At 54.6% G+C, this 11,879-nt stretch overlaps 1 protein-coding gene across 1 annotated transcript in view; it reads right to left on the bottom strand.

Moving 5' to 3' along the window:
- Positions 1 to 250: 250 nt before the first annotated feature.
- The window catches only part of LARP1 (La ribonucleoprotein domain family, member 1), a gene marked incomplete at its 5' end in the record, with an annotated part of 25,200 nt that continues 13,571 nt past the window's right edge, over positions 251 to 11,879 (bottom strand). Inside the window, 17 exons of the mRNA XM_009070139.1 lie at positions 251 to 576; positions 1,106 to 1,233; positions 1,760 to 1,869; positions 2,102 to 2,246; positions 2,506 to 2,657; positions 3,043 to 3,149; positions 3,246 to 3,451; positions 3,990 to 4,113; positions 5,229 to 5,588; positions 5,882 to 6,051; positions 6,901 to 7,075; positions 7,262 to 7,406; positions 7,654 to 7,816; positions 8,456 to 8,593; positions 8,780 to 8,911; positions 9,469 to 9,640; positions 10,395 to 10,460. Of these exons, the coding sequence (XP_009068387.1) occupies positions 355 to 576; positions 1,106 to 1,233; positions 1,760 to 1,869; positions 2,102 to 2,246; positions 2,506 to 2,657; positions 3,043 to 3,149; positions 3,246 to 3,451; positions 3,990 to 4,113; positions 5,229 to 5,588; positions 5,882 to 6,051; positions 6,901 to 7,075; positions 7,262 to 7,406; positions 7,654 to 7,816; positions 8,456 to 8,593; positions 8,780 to 8,911; positions 9,469 to 9,640; positions 10,395 to 10,460 (2,715 nt within the window). The remainder of the gene's footprint in view (positions 577 to 1,105; positions 1,234 to 1,759; positions 1,870 to 2,101; positions 2,247 to 2,505; positions 2,658 to 3,042; positions 3,150 to 3,245; positions 3,452 to 3,989; positions 4,114 to 5,228; positions 5,589 to 5,881; positions 6,052 to 6,900; positions 7,076 to 7,261; positions 7,407 to 7,653; positions 7,817 to 8,455; positions 8,594 to 8,779; positions 8,912 to 9,468; positions 9,641 to 10,394; positions 10,461 to 11,879) is intronic.

Genomic DNA, 11,879 nt, shown 5'->3' with positions numbered 1-11,879 from the left:
TATATAATAATAAAAAAAATCTCCCCTTTCCAACCCAGCCAGAACATATTTTTTTTTTTGAAGAGACACTAAGACATGAGTGTGTGCACAAGAGGGAAGGGAAAGGAAAGGGTGGGTTTGCTGGGAGCGGGTCTGGCTCTGGTCAGGGTTGTAATAGCAAAACGGTGTTTTAGATGCAGATCGTCTTTACTTTCCAGCCACAAGAGAAAAAATCATGTGCGTTGAAGTTTCTCCCACGCAGCCTATTCCTGGGCACCAACCTTCAGCCTCCCTTCTACTGATGTCTCCCCTTCTCCAAGCCAGTCCCCCGCCGACCCACCCCATCCCCCGCAGGAAGCAGACGCTGCAGCCTCTCTACTTCCCCACTGTCTGCGACTCTGCGGCCGACGGGGCAGGGGATTGCTGGCTCAGGTTTTTGGCATCCTCTTGTGCAGGCTGGCTGGGTGAGGCGTGGGCTTGGCTGGATGGGCACTGGCTGACCGTTTTGCTGGAAGACTGGGATGGGTAGCGCTTCCTGCCGTCTGCCCCCGACGTCGAAGGGTATCTCTTGTGTCCGCCTTCCTCCCCCATGGGTGGCTGGAAGAGAGAAGCACCTCAGTATCAGCACAGCATCCTCCACATGCAGGTGCCCTCCCCCAGGCCCAGAGAACAGCCTTCCTGCAAGCTTGTAATTGGAACTTCTCTCCCTGACCCCCAACGAACACACACTCACCCTGAGCACTCAGCTGCCCTCCCCAAATCTCCCCCTGCCAGATTTGCTGGCAGAAAGACTGACTGACTTCTAGCTGAGCACAATGGTGACAACTCAACCTTAGGCACCTGCTTCCCACGCAGGGACACATTCCAAAAAGTTCATGAGACGAAGCTCCACACCATGCTGGCTCTACTCAAACCATCAAGGCTCCTTTTCCCCCTTCATCCAGCTCCCTCATCCCACTCTGAGCAGATTTGCATTATTCCAACCCTGCGGCTTGGCCCGGCCCGGCTGCAATGAGAGGGACTGACACTAGGTGTCATTGTCGTCCCCTTCCCTACCACTGCTTGGGGACCCCCCAAACTCCTCCGTTCCCAAGGACCATCACTGGTGCAGGTGTTGTCTACTCACATCCACTCGGAAGTCCTCGAGGCGCTTGAACTTGCTGAGGTATTCTTGCAGTTTGCTGTTAATGTCCAGATTTTTGGCTTTGGAATATTTTAAGAAGGCCCAGAACTTTTCCAGCCCATAGAGCTGCCCTGGAGGGAAAGAAAAACAATCCAAATGTCAGCAGGACAAAAAAAGCAAACCAGATATCAGACACCTTTTCTCCAAGCTTCCTCACAGACCCTTCTCTCCCACTCGTGGGCACAACTTAGGCAAGATGGAGGTCCTGGAAGGAAGAAACCTACAAGAATCTGGGCAGTCCTCTTGGCAGGGGATGTCCCCAGGCTCAGCTGACCTGATGGTGACAAAGCTCTGCCACTGCAGGGCCTTGAGAAATCCCCGAGGAACTGGTTCCTCTAGAATAATGCTTTGTGTAAGCTACGGCTGTAGCTTCACTTCTCTCACTGCCCTTTCTCCATCCCCCAGCAATCTTCACAACAGTGAGCATCCAACCCTCTGCAGTGAAGTGAGCAACAGGACATTCGCTTGGTCCCCATGGCACGTGTTAAGGTGCAGCACTATGAGGCTTTCCCAAAGTCGTGGTAAGAGGCCCAGGGGCAGCCATGCAGCTGAGCCACCTCACTGCCAGTCCCAGGGGAGGCCAAAGGAGGCACCTACCAGCTTCGTAATCCTTGATGGTCTCTTCTTGGAAGTCCTTAAATATGTCTGGCCGGAATTTCTTCTCCAGGCCGTAGCTGTAGTATCTGAAAAGGCACTCCAGACCGTACCTGGAACAGAGAGCACGTGAGGCTCAGGCACAGGTGCACATAACACAGGGCAGAGATGCTCTCAAGGCAAGAGCCCTGCTGAGTACCAGCAGCAGGTGACTGAGGGTGACCCCAGACCCACCGTCAAACAAGGCAGAGGCATTGCCTTTATTTGCTGTGAGCCCTGTGAAAGGCCAAACCCTCCTTCCCTCACTCCCCTCCCAGGATAGGCCACTCTGCCTCTCCCTCCTACCTGTATCCCTCCTTCCCATCCTCCACAGCCAGTTGCTTGAACTCCTCATACATTTTCTTGTTGAAGTGATCTCGGAGGAAGAAGGACCAGAACCGGAAAAGCGTGTTCATCTCCTGGGACTGACCAATTCCCAGTCGTTTCCGCTCTGTTTTGGGAAGAGGGGATGATTACAGGACAGCTCCTCTCACAGTGAGCTTCTGCACAGGGGCTCAAGTACAGGAGGGCCCTGGAGCACTGTGATGATACCACCCAGCCCCAGTGCTGGACAGCCTCAGTGCAACCTTCACAAACCATCAGCTGCCAGCAGGGCTGTCCTGTAGGACACTGCCTCTGTCCCTGTGCATTTCCTGTGGCTGCACCTGCCCCCAACACCCTGTCCCACACCCCAGTGCAGGTGTCCCTACCGTTAAGGCAGCGCCGACGGTACTTGTGGTAGACGTGTTGCGTGAAGCCGTTCTCCTTGAGCAGCTCGTGTGAAGGATGCTGGAACTTGGGCAGGGACTGTGGGGTGCAGCCGTAGCTCCCGACGGCCGGGGTCCCCTCCGAGGGGCTGGAGCTGAGCATGAGACACTCCTGTCAACACCCTTCCTTGGCACCACCCAGCTAACAGCAGAGTAGGGTCACGTTCCACCCCACAACACCTCTCCGTTGGTTCCACCACCTCCCTGTGACTGTCTACCCTGGGTTTGGACCTGAGCCATGGGGTATCCTACTAGGAATGGAACCAGTGCTTCCAACTCAGTCTCATCTAGCTATTTCAAGGCTTCAGATTTTCCTGAAGCCCTTCCAGGAGGGGCAAGTTTGGTCCCAGTCCTTTCTGCAGTCACCTAAGAGGAGATCTGCCCTGCAAGACCAGATATTGTCTTTCCCCTTCCTTCCCACACTCACTCCCCCTTCCCCTTTCTGGCTCCTCCACAATCCCACAGTCCTGTCCTCAGTACCTGATGGAGGCAGTTCGGGGCCTGTGTTCCCGAGAGTCCATCACCCAGCCCACGTGGCACTCCATCGGAGGGTTCGAACTGTGCCTCGTCTTCCTTTTCCGTGGAGTCTGCAAGACACGGTGCATCAGGGACACGTTCCCTTCCTCCCCAGGTCCCAGCTGGGAAACCTCAGCTCCCACCCCACAGCCCAGCCCTGGTCCCACCTTGGCATCTATCGTCCTGCCCTCTTTGACCACGGGGTAGAACCGAGGCGTCTGTGTGGGGTCCTTCAGCTGCGGCGTGCGCGGGGTCCGGGGGGTCCTGGCGTTGCGGTAGTTGGGTGACTCTGGTACGGTCGTAGGCAAAGAGCGGGCGATGGTGGAAGGCTCAGGGACTCCAAACAGCTTGTTAGCCAAAGCGTCTGTAGGTACTGCAGAAAAAAACACCCCCACCTGGGTCAGGAACACAGGGGCATGTCCCAGCCCTCCCACACCAGCAGCTTCAAGTCCAGCATGTCACCAGCTTGGCCAGACAGCCCAACACCTAGCAGCAGATCCAAGGAGTGAACTTCCAGGGATCCCACAAGATCTCTGCTTCCTAGTGGCTAACAGCAGTAACAAATCCCCCATCTCCACCAGAAGAACACAGCACTGATTGCCACACACAGGCAAACAAGGCCCTGCAGGCAGATGCCTTCCAGGTACTTAGAGAGGGTCTAAGGGGAAAGTCATATCCAGAAAATTTTATCAAAGTCTGCCAAGGTTTTATCACTCCACTGGGACACCCTTGCTTTTGGGCCTCCTCTTCTGGAGCCCCAAAACATTCAGCTGGAAGAGCATCACTGTTCTGGAAGAGAATCTCACATGCCTGTGGCCTTTTCTCCCCAGCTGCTTCCCAACTTCCAAGAACCTCTCAGCATGAGGAATGGGGACAAATTCAGTCCCACCCATTCATGTCCCATCTCTTACCTTGCTGGAACCTGGGGGGACCAGGAGGGACTTCCTGGTTTGGATCCACGGGGGGCTCTGGGGTCAGGGTGTCAAACTGCTCCCTGCTGATCATATTCACCTTCTTGAAGTTCTCCACCTCTTGCTGCATTGGAGGAGGAAGATGGTGAAGCAACCAGTTGCCCTGTTCTCCCCTCACCCCCTCAGGTCATCATGACCACGGCTCTGCTTGAGCAGCAGGTCACAGCACTGGGCCCCAAGTGCAGTCCTGGGCCCTGGGTGCCCAGAAGGGTGACTGCTGCACAGGGGTAGGAAGGGAAGATGCAGCAGACAGAAAACTGGGCACTGCACAGCCCAGATCTGAGCCACTTGTTGCTACCAAGCATTCAGAGACCCTACAAGGCAGCTCCACTAACCAGCACTTGCTTTGTTCAGGCTGCTACTCACCCAAGACAGCATCAGTGCAGTAAGGCTCAAGGACAGCTCAGTGACCTGTTCTTGGCCAAGATTCCCCAGTTCCCTGCCACTGTCTTGTGTCCCTAGAGCCCCCTCCCTGCATCCTCACAGCCATGCTGGCAGTGAAGCACAACACTCCCATGTATCTGAGTATCCCATGGGACAAAGGTCCCATGTCCCTTTGTCACCTGTTCTCCCTAAACACTCAGCTTCTGTCACCTCACAGAGCAGCACTGCTTCAGCAATGGGCCAGGCATGGAAGCACTGAGCCCAGCTGCTAGTTCCAACAAGTCATCCCACCTCACAAGGCAAGTCCCCGACCCTGAGGGCAACAAAGCTGGGACTTGAAAGTTTCAAAGCACCAGCAAACTGACACCAAAACGGAGAAAAACACAGGCCAAATGCAGCCCAGCCATCTACAAACCCATCCCCAGGAAGTATGGTCTCCAACAGACCATGCCATGAAGCACAGGGCACTACAGACAGTGCAGAGACACATGGTTGCCCTCAGATCTGGCACTGCTGGCAGACAACAGAGCAGTGGGCCCCATGTTACAGGTCACCTCGCTATTGGCAAGTTGTTTACCTGGCAGCAGCCTTATGCCTCATTACAGAGCTGTTTATCCCTGATATGGCAGAGTATGATACTGGGAGCCAGGAATCCCAAACACTGCAAGAGGACTAATCCCACCTTAGCTGTACCCCACTATACTGCCCTTTCCATCCCACACCAACCAGCAGACAGCCTGCTGCACACAGGGATCCCCACAGCCCACACCCCCTCCTCGGATCAGCAGCTCTCACCTTGATCTGGGAATACTCTGGCTCAAACTGCTCAGTCCACAGGTCCTGTTCGTAGTAGTACAGACCATCATTGATCACCTTGGCCAGCTCTGAGCTCATTTTAGCCCTGGACGTGTGGTTGCCAGTCCGGTCCCCGCCGGGATGCCGGCGCAGGTAAGGAGGTGTCTGTGTCACGATGAGGATCTTGTTCACGTCGCGATCGTCGATCTCGTAATCCGAATCTTCGTCTGACCAGTCGGTGAAGGTGTTCTTGCGGCCGTCCATCTGCTCCATCTCCTCGTCGAAGAGGAAGTCGAGCTCCTCAGGTTCGTCTTGGTCCTTTTGCTTTTGCTGCTGTGGTGTCTTTGATTCCTCTGGTTTCTGCAGGTAGGAGGCAAGGGTGACATGGGGTGAAGATGGCACAGCAACACAAATGACAAGAGACCCAACTTCTGCCCCTTGTTTCTTTAACACAGCCAGAAGCTGCCCATCTGGGACAACACCTCATTTACACCAATGACAAGCAGCTCCAAAGGGGGTCAGGATGGGGCCAGGAGAGACTAGGACATCATGCCCAATAGACTATTTGATCTGAAGCCTGCCTATTTATGGTTCAAGTCACTTCAACAACTAAGAGATTCCCCCACTCCAACAGCTCTTACATCACCACCTACCTTGGGCCTGGCTGGGGAAGGCCGAGGTCTCTTCTTCACTTCAATCCATGTCTCTGAATCCAGGTCGGGCAAACTTGTGGACAAGCCCTTGGGCATTGTCTTCAGGTTACTGACCTCCTCTGTTTTGGTGGGGACAGGGCTGGCAGGACGTGGGGAGCCAGGAGCAGACTCTGGAGCCAAAAAGAGTCACAAGAAGCATTAGAGGGAGTGAGCCTGGGGGGACTGTGTACTAACCAAGTACCCGACCAAAGGAGGAGTCATTCTGGCAGCATGGCACAGCTTGTGGGACTAGCTGGCACCCAGTGGCCAAGGCTTACCAGCACAGTGCCCACAAGTGCTGGAGCAGGAGTCTTGGGTTAAAGCTGTGATGCCAGTGGTGGCCACAGAGCTATGCAGGTGACAGTTTCCCAGACACACAAAGCCCTAAAGCAGGTGCTGTGTTGTTCTCTGGGAAACTTTCCCAAGACAGTCTGGAGCCAGTGGGAACAGATCTTCTCCTGCCAAAAACTCTTACAACAGCACCAAGAAGATCCTCCACTTGGGCTCTCAGGCCCAGCCCTGGGCTCATGCCAGCCCCCATGGCATAAGGTGACAAGAGCAGGGACAGCCCATGAAGGACAGCAGACCCTTCCCCAGCACATGGCAGACAGCTCCACACCTGTAGCCCAATATCTCCTCACCCAGTAAAGCAAAGCTGGATTCAGGAGGGTCCTCTGCTCTGTCCAGCAGCCATAGATCAGTTCCAGGCATAGCCAAGAGACTTCCAGCAGGACTGACCCTCACTGAATCCCCCACACAGCAAAGACCACAGACTCAGTCTTTCACGTTTCCCCATGTATGGAGGCGGCAGCGCTCTGCGGGTCTGAGCACAGAGCCCACACCAGCTCCCACCAACAAGCAGAATGCCAACAGCAGAGCTCTGCCCTGGCAAACACTCCTGACTCTCAGGGTCCTGCTGCAGTCCCAGCACTGCATCCCACACCTCCACACAACCTCCACACACTTCCCACAGTGCTCACCTGTCTCTTTCTGGAAGCTCTGACGGGGCACAAACTCAGGGCAATTGATGAACTGTGAGAAGTCAGTCTGTGTGTAGTCTGCCATAGGAGGGCCAGGCAGAGCCCATTTTTCTGGCTGCTCTTTTCTCCTGATCTTTTCATCCACAATTTCCACCACCTTGCTGTCCTTCAGAGCCTGGAACCAAGCAATACTTGATTAACATATAGCCCAGCCCTTCCTCTGTAGGAGGACCAAGAGGATGAAGGAGCAAGTCAAGGACAATGGAAGGTTCCACTTGCACCTCATCCATAGAAAACAGGTGTCACACAAGGATCGCAAGAAGCATAAGGAGGAGGAAAGTTCACCTTTCCTTGCCCTCACCTTGATGATGAGGCTGATGTCAGTGGTCAGGGCCTGCACCCGGTGGAAGCTGGCGATCAGGGTGATGGGGAGGAAGCCGTCCGAGTCCATCTTGCGGCGCAGGAAGAAGTCTCGCTCCAGGTTGTCCACGCTGAAGTAATATTCTCTGTATGGACAACATGGCAATGAGAGGAAGCTCCAAGCCACTGTCCTCTGAGTAACACCCAAGGAAGTAACTCCCCAACACCTAAGCTACTGAAGGCAGACAGCCTGGGGAGCTCACACACAGGGCAAGCTGGTGCTGTGAGCAGGGCAGAGAGTCAACACACCTCAGCTCTAACCCCTCCCATGGATTAGGTAGGCAGTTCCCAGCACAAACCAATGCTCAGACAAGGACAAGAGGTGGTGCTTACATCTGCCGCTTGATGTAGTCTTTGAGCAGCTCCTGGTCCACACTGTAGAGCTCAGCACTGCTGATGTTGTCGAAGTAGTAAGTGATGTTGCTGGCATACTTCTGGGTGCGGGAGCCATCCGAGCCCTCGAATTTCCGGTACCCATACTGATAGTCGAAGTGCCCTGTGGGACACAAGGAAGGGTCAGCACAAAGCCCCTGGCATCTGCCACACAGGCTGCAGCACCAGATGGAGCTGGAGTCCTGCACAAATAGTTCCCTCTGTGCTGTTTCTGGGACTCCCACAATCCCCTCATCCTCCTGCTCTCTGCCTTTGGCCACAGCAGAGGCTTGAAGCCCTTGTATCCAGGGCAACCCAGCTGACACATGAAGGTCCTGCACTGAACCTGGGTCATGGTTAGCACAGACACTGCCCTGCCAAATGCCAGTGCAGATGCTCTTTCTTATCCAAGACACGATTCCTGCCTGGCTCCCAACATGACAAAGCCTAAGCAGAGTATCAACATCCTTCAACTACAGCTCGCAGAGATACTGCAAGGGGTGGAAAACAGGTGGAAGAGCTTGGCCTGAGTAGCAGAAAGACATCTGCTATAACTGAAAGACTAGTACAAATTATTTGCTTCGTTAAAAGCAGCTCAGCTTATCAGCTGGGATGACTTACCACAGTATCTCCCTGTATCTCTACAATGCTCTGCCCTCCCCAGCCCACTTTAGAGCTCCAGGTCTCTCACACACGCAGACACAGAGCTCTGCTCACTTCATCACATGCCCTGCTCTGTCCCTGCTGTCACAAAACCACACACAGAGCAATCCCGGGCCCCGCCCCCTGCCACGGCCTCTGCCCCGGAAGGTCCCTCGCACAGCTCCTCCCTCGCTCTTCACGCTGGAGGTTTCATCGTGGTCCTGCCAGCTGCGCTCGTGCTTGTTGTCGGGGTGCCAGCCTGCAGCAGAACAGCAAGGAAAGGCAGGAAGAGTGTTAGGGAGTGAAAGCACCTCCCAGGAGCAAGCCCAGGGCACTCAGAGCCCTCTGAATGCAGGAAACATGCCCACAGCCCCACACCTGGGCATCAGGGCCTGCTCTGCCCCACAGCCAGGGCAGGGAGCAGGTCCCCAGCCTCAGCCCCCACCTTTCAGCTCGCTGCGGTTGTTGGAGGGATGCCTGTGCTGCTCGTTCTGCCGGTTGTTCCGAGAGGCTGTTTTGTCCCTAGGCACCTCTGACTTCATGTCTATCTGCAAAGGGACCCACTTGTGTTTGTTGCCTGCAAAAGGACAGGGTTTGGGTGTGACACCGGTTCAGAGAGCATCTGCTTCCTCCCCCACAGCCCCCTCTTGCCACACAGCCCCCACATAAGGAGAGAGAGCAGCAAAGTCTTTTGGACAGACCTTGTCCTTGTCCTTGGACATCCCTCCAGGCCTCACTGGATGCAGAAAGGTTCTGACCAGGACTCTCAGGCATGGAGGGACAGGACACAAAACTCACCTGCTGCACTTGTCTTTCCTCTGCCCCTTTCTGCCTGCTAAGGCTCAGACCAGACTGAGCCCATGTGTCAACCACAGCTGATACAACCCACAGTCAGGTTCTGTGCCACCAAAGAGCATGAGGAGGGCAGACTTTGCAACTCCACTACTTGCACTCTGCTCCACCTGCTCCCACCAAACTGTCACTGCCTCTTTGAAGCCTGCAAACACCTTTCACCACAGCAGTCCCCATGCTGGGACTGTGTCCTGCAGCAAGGCCCCAGCAAAGGCAGTGGATGTTTCCACCTGGGGAGACAGGCTGAGCCCAAGGGACTGCCCCCACCAGGTTCTGCCTTACCTTTCTTCTTCTGAGCTGATTTCTGGTTGTCATCGTCACCGTTCTTCTCCTCCCCAGATTCATCTGATTTGGTTTTCAGGCTCTCTTTGCCATCACTCCCATCCCCCTTCTCCTGCTCTTTCATGTCTTTCTTGACAGGCAGTTTCCGAAGGGACGGTGCTTTGTGCGGCTGCTGGAGACACACCAGTGCAGGAAACATGAGAGTTGGGAGACATGAAGACCTGGAGGTAGACCCCACTTGTCCCAGCAGGAGCAGGAGGACCTTGCCCTAGGCTGAAATCATCCCTGTTCAGTACCTCTCACAGCTGTCCTGCTCCTGGGGAAGGGCTTATGCCTGAGCAGGACAAGGGCCTCTACAGATTCTGGGAACTTCTCAAGCTGAGACACCAAGATGGACTACCAAGGAGACCTGGTGCTCCTGGATGGGGGTATCCTACAAGGGACTGGACTGCCCTATGGCAAAAGTGTGAGTGACCACCTTGCCCTGACAGACAGCCAGGAGCTGGCAGAGTAACATCCAAAAACAGAAAGGTTTTGACAATACCCATGTCCACAGCAGGAGAGGAAGGCCAAGGTGCTCAGACACACCAGCTCTTTCTCACGCTTTTTCAGTTCCTCCTGTGGAAGTCCTGACTTTGGCCCAGGCCCCTTCCTGCACTGAGCAGCCCTGAGGAGAGCTGGTCTGGAAGCTGCCCTACCTGTTTCACCCAGCCCAGGGGTTTAGACTGGGCTCCAGGTTCCCAGAATAGCACTGAGGGAGGGAATCGCCGCACGGGCAGCCCTAAAAGGAAATCCCCTGCACGCTATTCCTGGCTGCCTCAGCACTGACACTCAGCACCCCAAATGACCTGGCTCAGCCAGTGCTTCCTGAGGGACAGGAAGGTCTGCAAGGGCCTTATCCTTTGCTCATGATTCTGTGTTCTCACCTGGACGCTCTTGTGGGCTATTTCTCCAGGTGTTGGCCAATTTGTGGCATCACCGAAGTCACCAACCTTGTATCCAAAGAGAAAGGTCCTGTTAGTGCACAAGCTGCAGGTGCTGTTCCCTGCATCACCAGCCAGAAGTCCTTCAAAGCCACAGGCACAGCCACCACTGTCCCACAGACAGCTGTCCCCAGGAGGCTCGGGAGTGACACCCAAACTGCACATACACAGCCCCTCTCCCCACCCAAACATGGTCCCTGAATTAATCCCAAATAGCTGCAGGCAAGTTTATGCCTATTAGGGATTGTACCAAGGCTGCCACTAGTCCTGTAAGCTCCCAGCCTCCCACCAAGCATTTTGCCCCAGCAGCAGCATTTGGCAGCAAGTTGCCCAGGGTAACCTACTCATCACAGGCACCATCTCTTGGGCAGGGAAAGTGCTCAGCTTCCAGCATCCTAGATCTACCTGAAGCAACTACATCCCAATGAAGAAGCTCCTCCACCTAGTGGCAGGTCACAGCCAGGCACAGCTCCACTTAAGTGCCCACCAAAAACCACGTGCTGCCAACAAAGCAAAGGGTTTGTCCAGCAGTATGGGTGGGAAAATTCAAGCAAGTGATGGGAGCTCCCTCATTCCAGTCACCTCATGGCCACATGGGGAACACTGGTTGCTTCTCTGCTAAATAAATGACCTGGCCACTATCATCATTTCTACCTCTACCTGGTTTCAGAGAGGACCTGCAGGACAGAGGAAAGAACCCCAACAGCTGCCCAGGTAACCAATGAATAGTGGCTGGGCACTGAGTTTATCTGAGGACAGAAACTCCTCCTTGCCTTGTTATTTCCAAATTAATTTGGAGTCACCGAGTCCCCTCAAGGAGATCACATCTTTAGATTCAGGTGCCACAATCCTCTCCTCAGGAGGCAGGTTTCCTGAAAAAGCCAATTCCAGTGCAGGGCTATGCCTGTTTTACAGACAGGAGCACCTTCCATCCCCAGGGTCCTCATCTCCCCAAAATGGAACAGATAAGGGAAGTCCTATCGAGTTGCAGATTTGTCTTCACTGTCTGTGGAGAGCCAACACCAACAGCTCATGTCCCCAAGCTGTGCCCCAGCTGCACACAACATCCTCAGAAGTAACTGTCCCTCCACCACATATTGATCCCCTGGAACACATTGCCCTGGTTCCTCCAAAGGAGTCACTCTGTTTGAAATCAATGACCCTGGCTCTCCATGTGCCAGTGAATAACAGACTGAACAGGGAAGAACGAGTGGTGTGTCCACAGGTCCTATCACCCTATCTACACCGTAATGCAGGGCACAGGCTGAGCCCACAAGGTGCCCTTGCAGTGGGGGCAGTTTTCCACATCCAGAACTGCTCCAAGCGCTTCCCTGTGAGAGGGGAGGTGAGAAGGTCTCCCCTTGCTATAGCTGGGCAGAAAACCAATCCAGGGACCATGCAAGTCCACTAAAATGCTGAAGAGAAGAC

Source organism: Acanthisitta chloris, unplaced genomic scaffold (assembly GCF_000695815.1).
Source record: "Acanthisitta chloris isolate BGI_N310 unplaced genomic scaffold, ASM69581v1 scaffold17512, whole genome shotgun sequence".
Lineage (NCBI taxonomy): Eukaryota > Metazoa > Chordata > Aves > Passeriformes > Acanthisittidae > Acanthisitta > Acanthisitta chloris.
The sequence above is the reverse complement of the archived record's forward strand: the minus strand, read 5'-3'. Positions and strand labels throughout refer to the sequence as shown.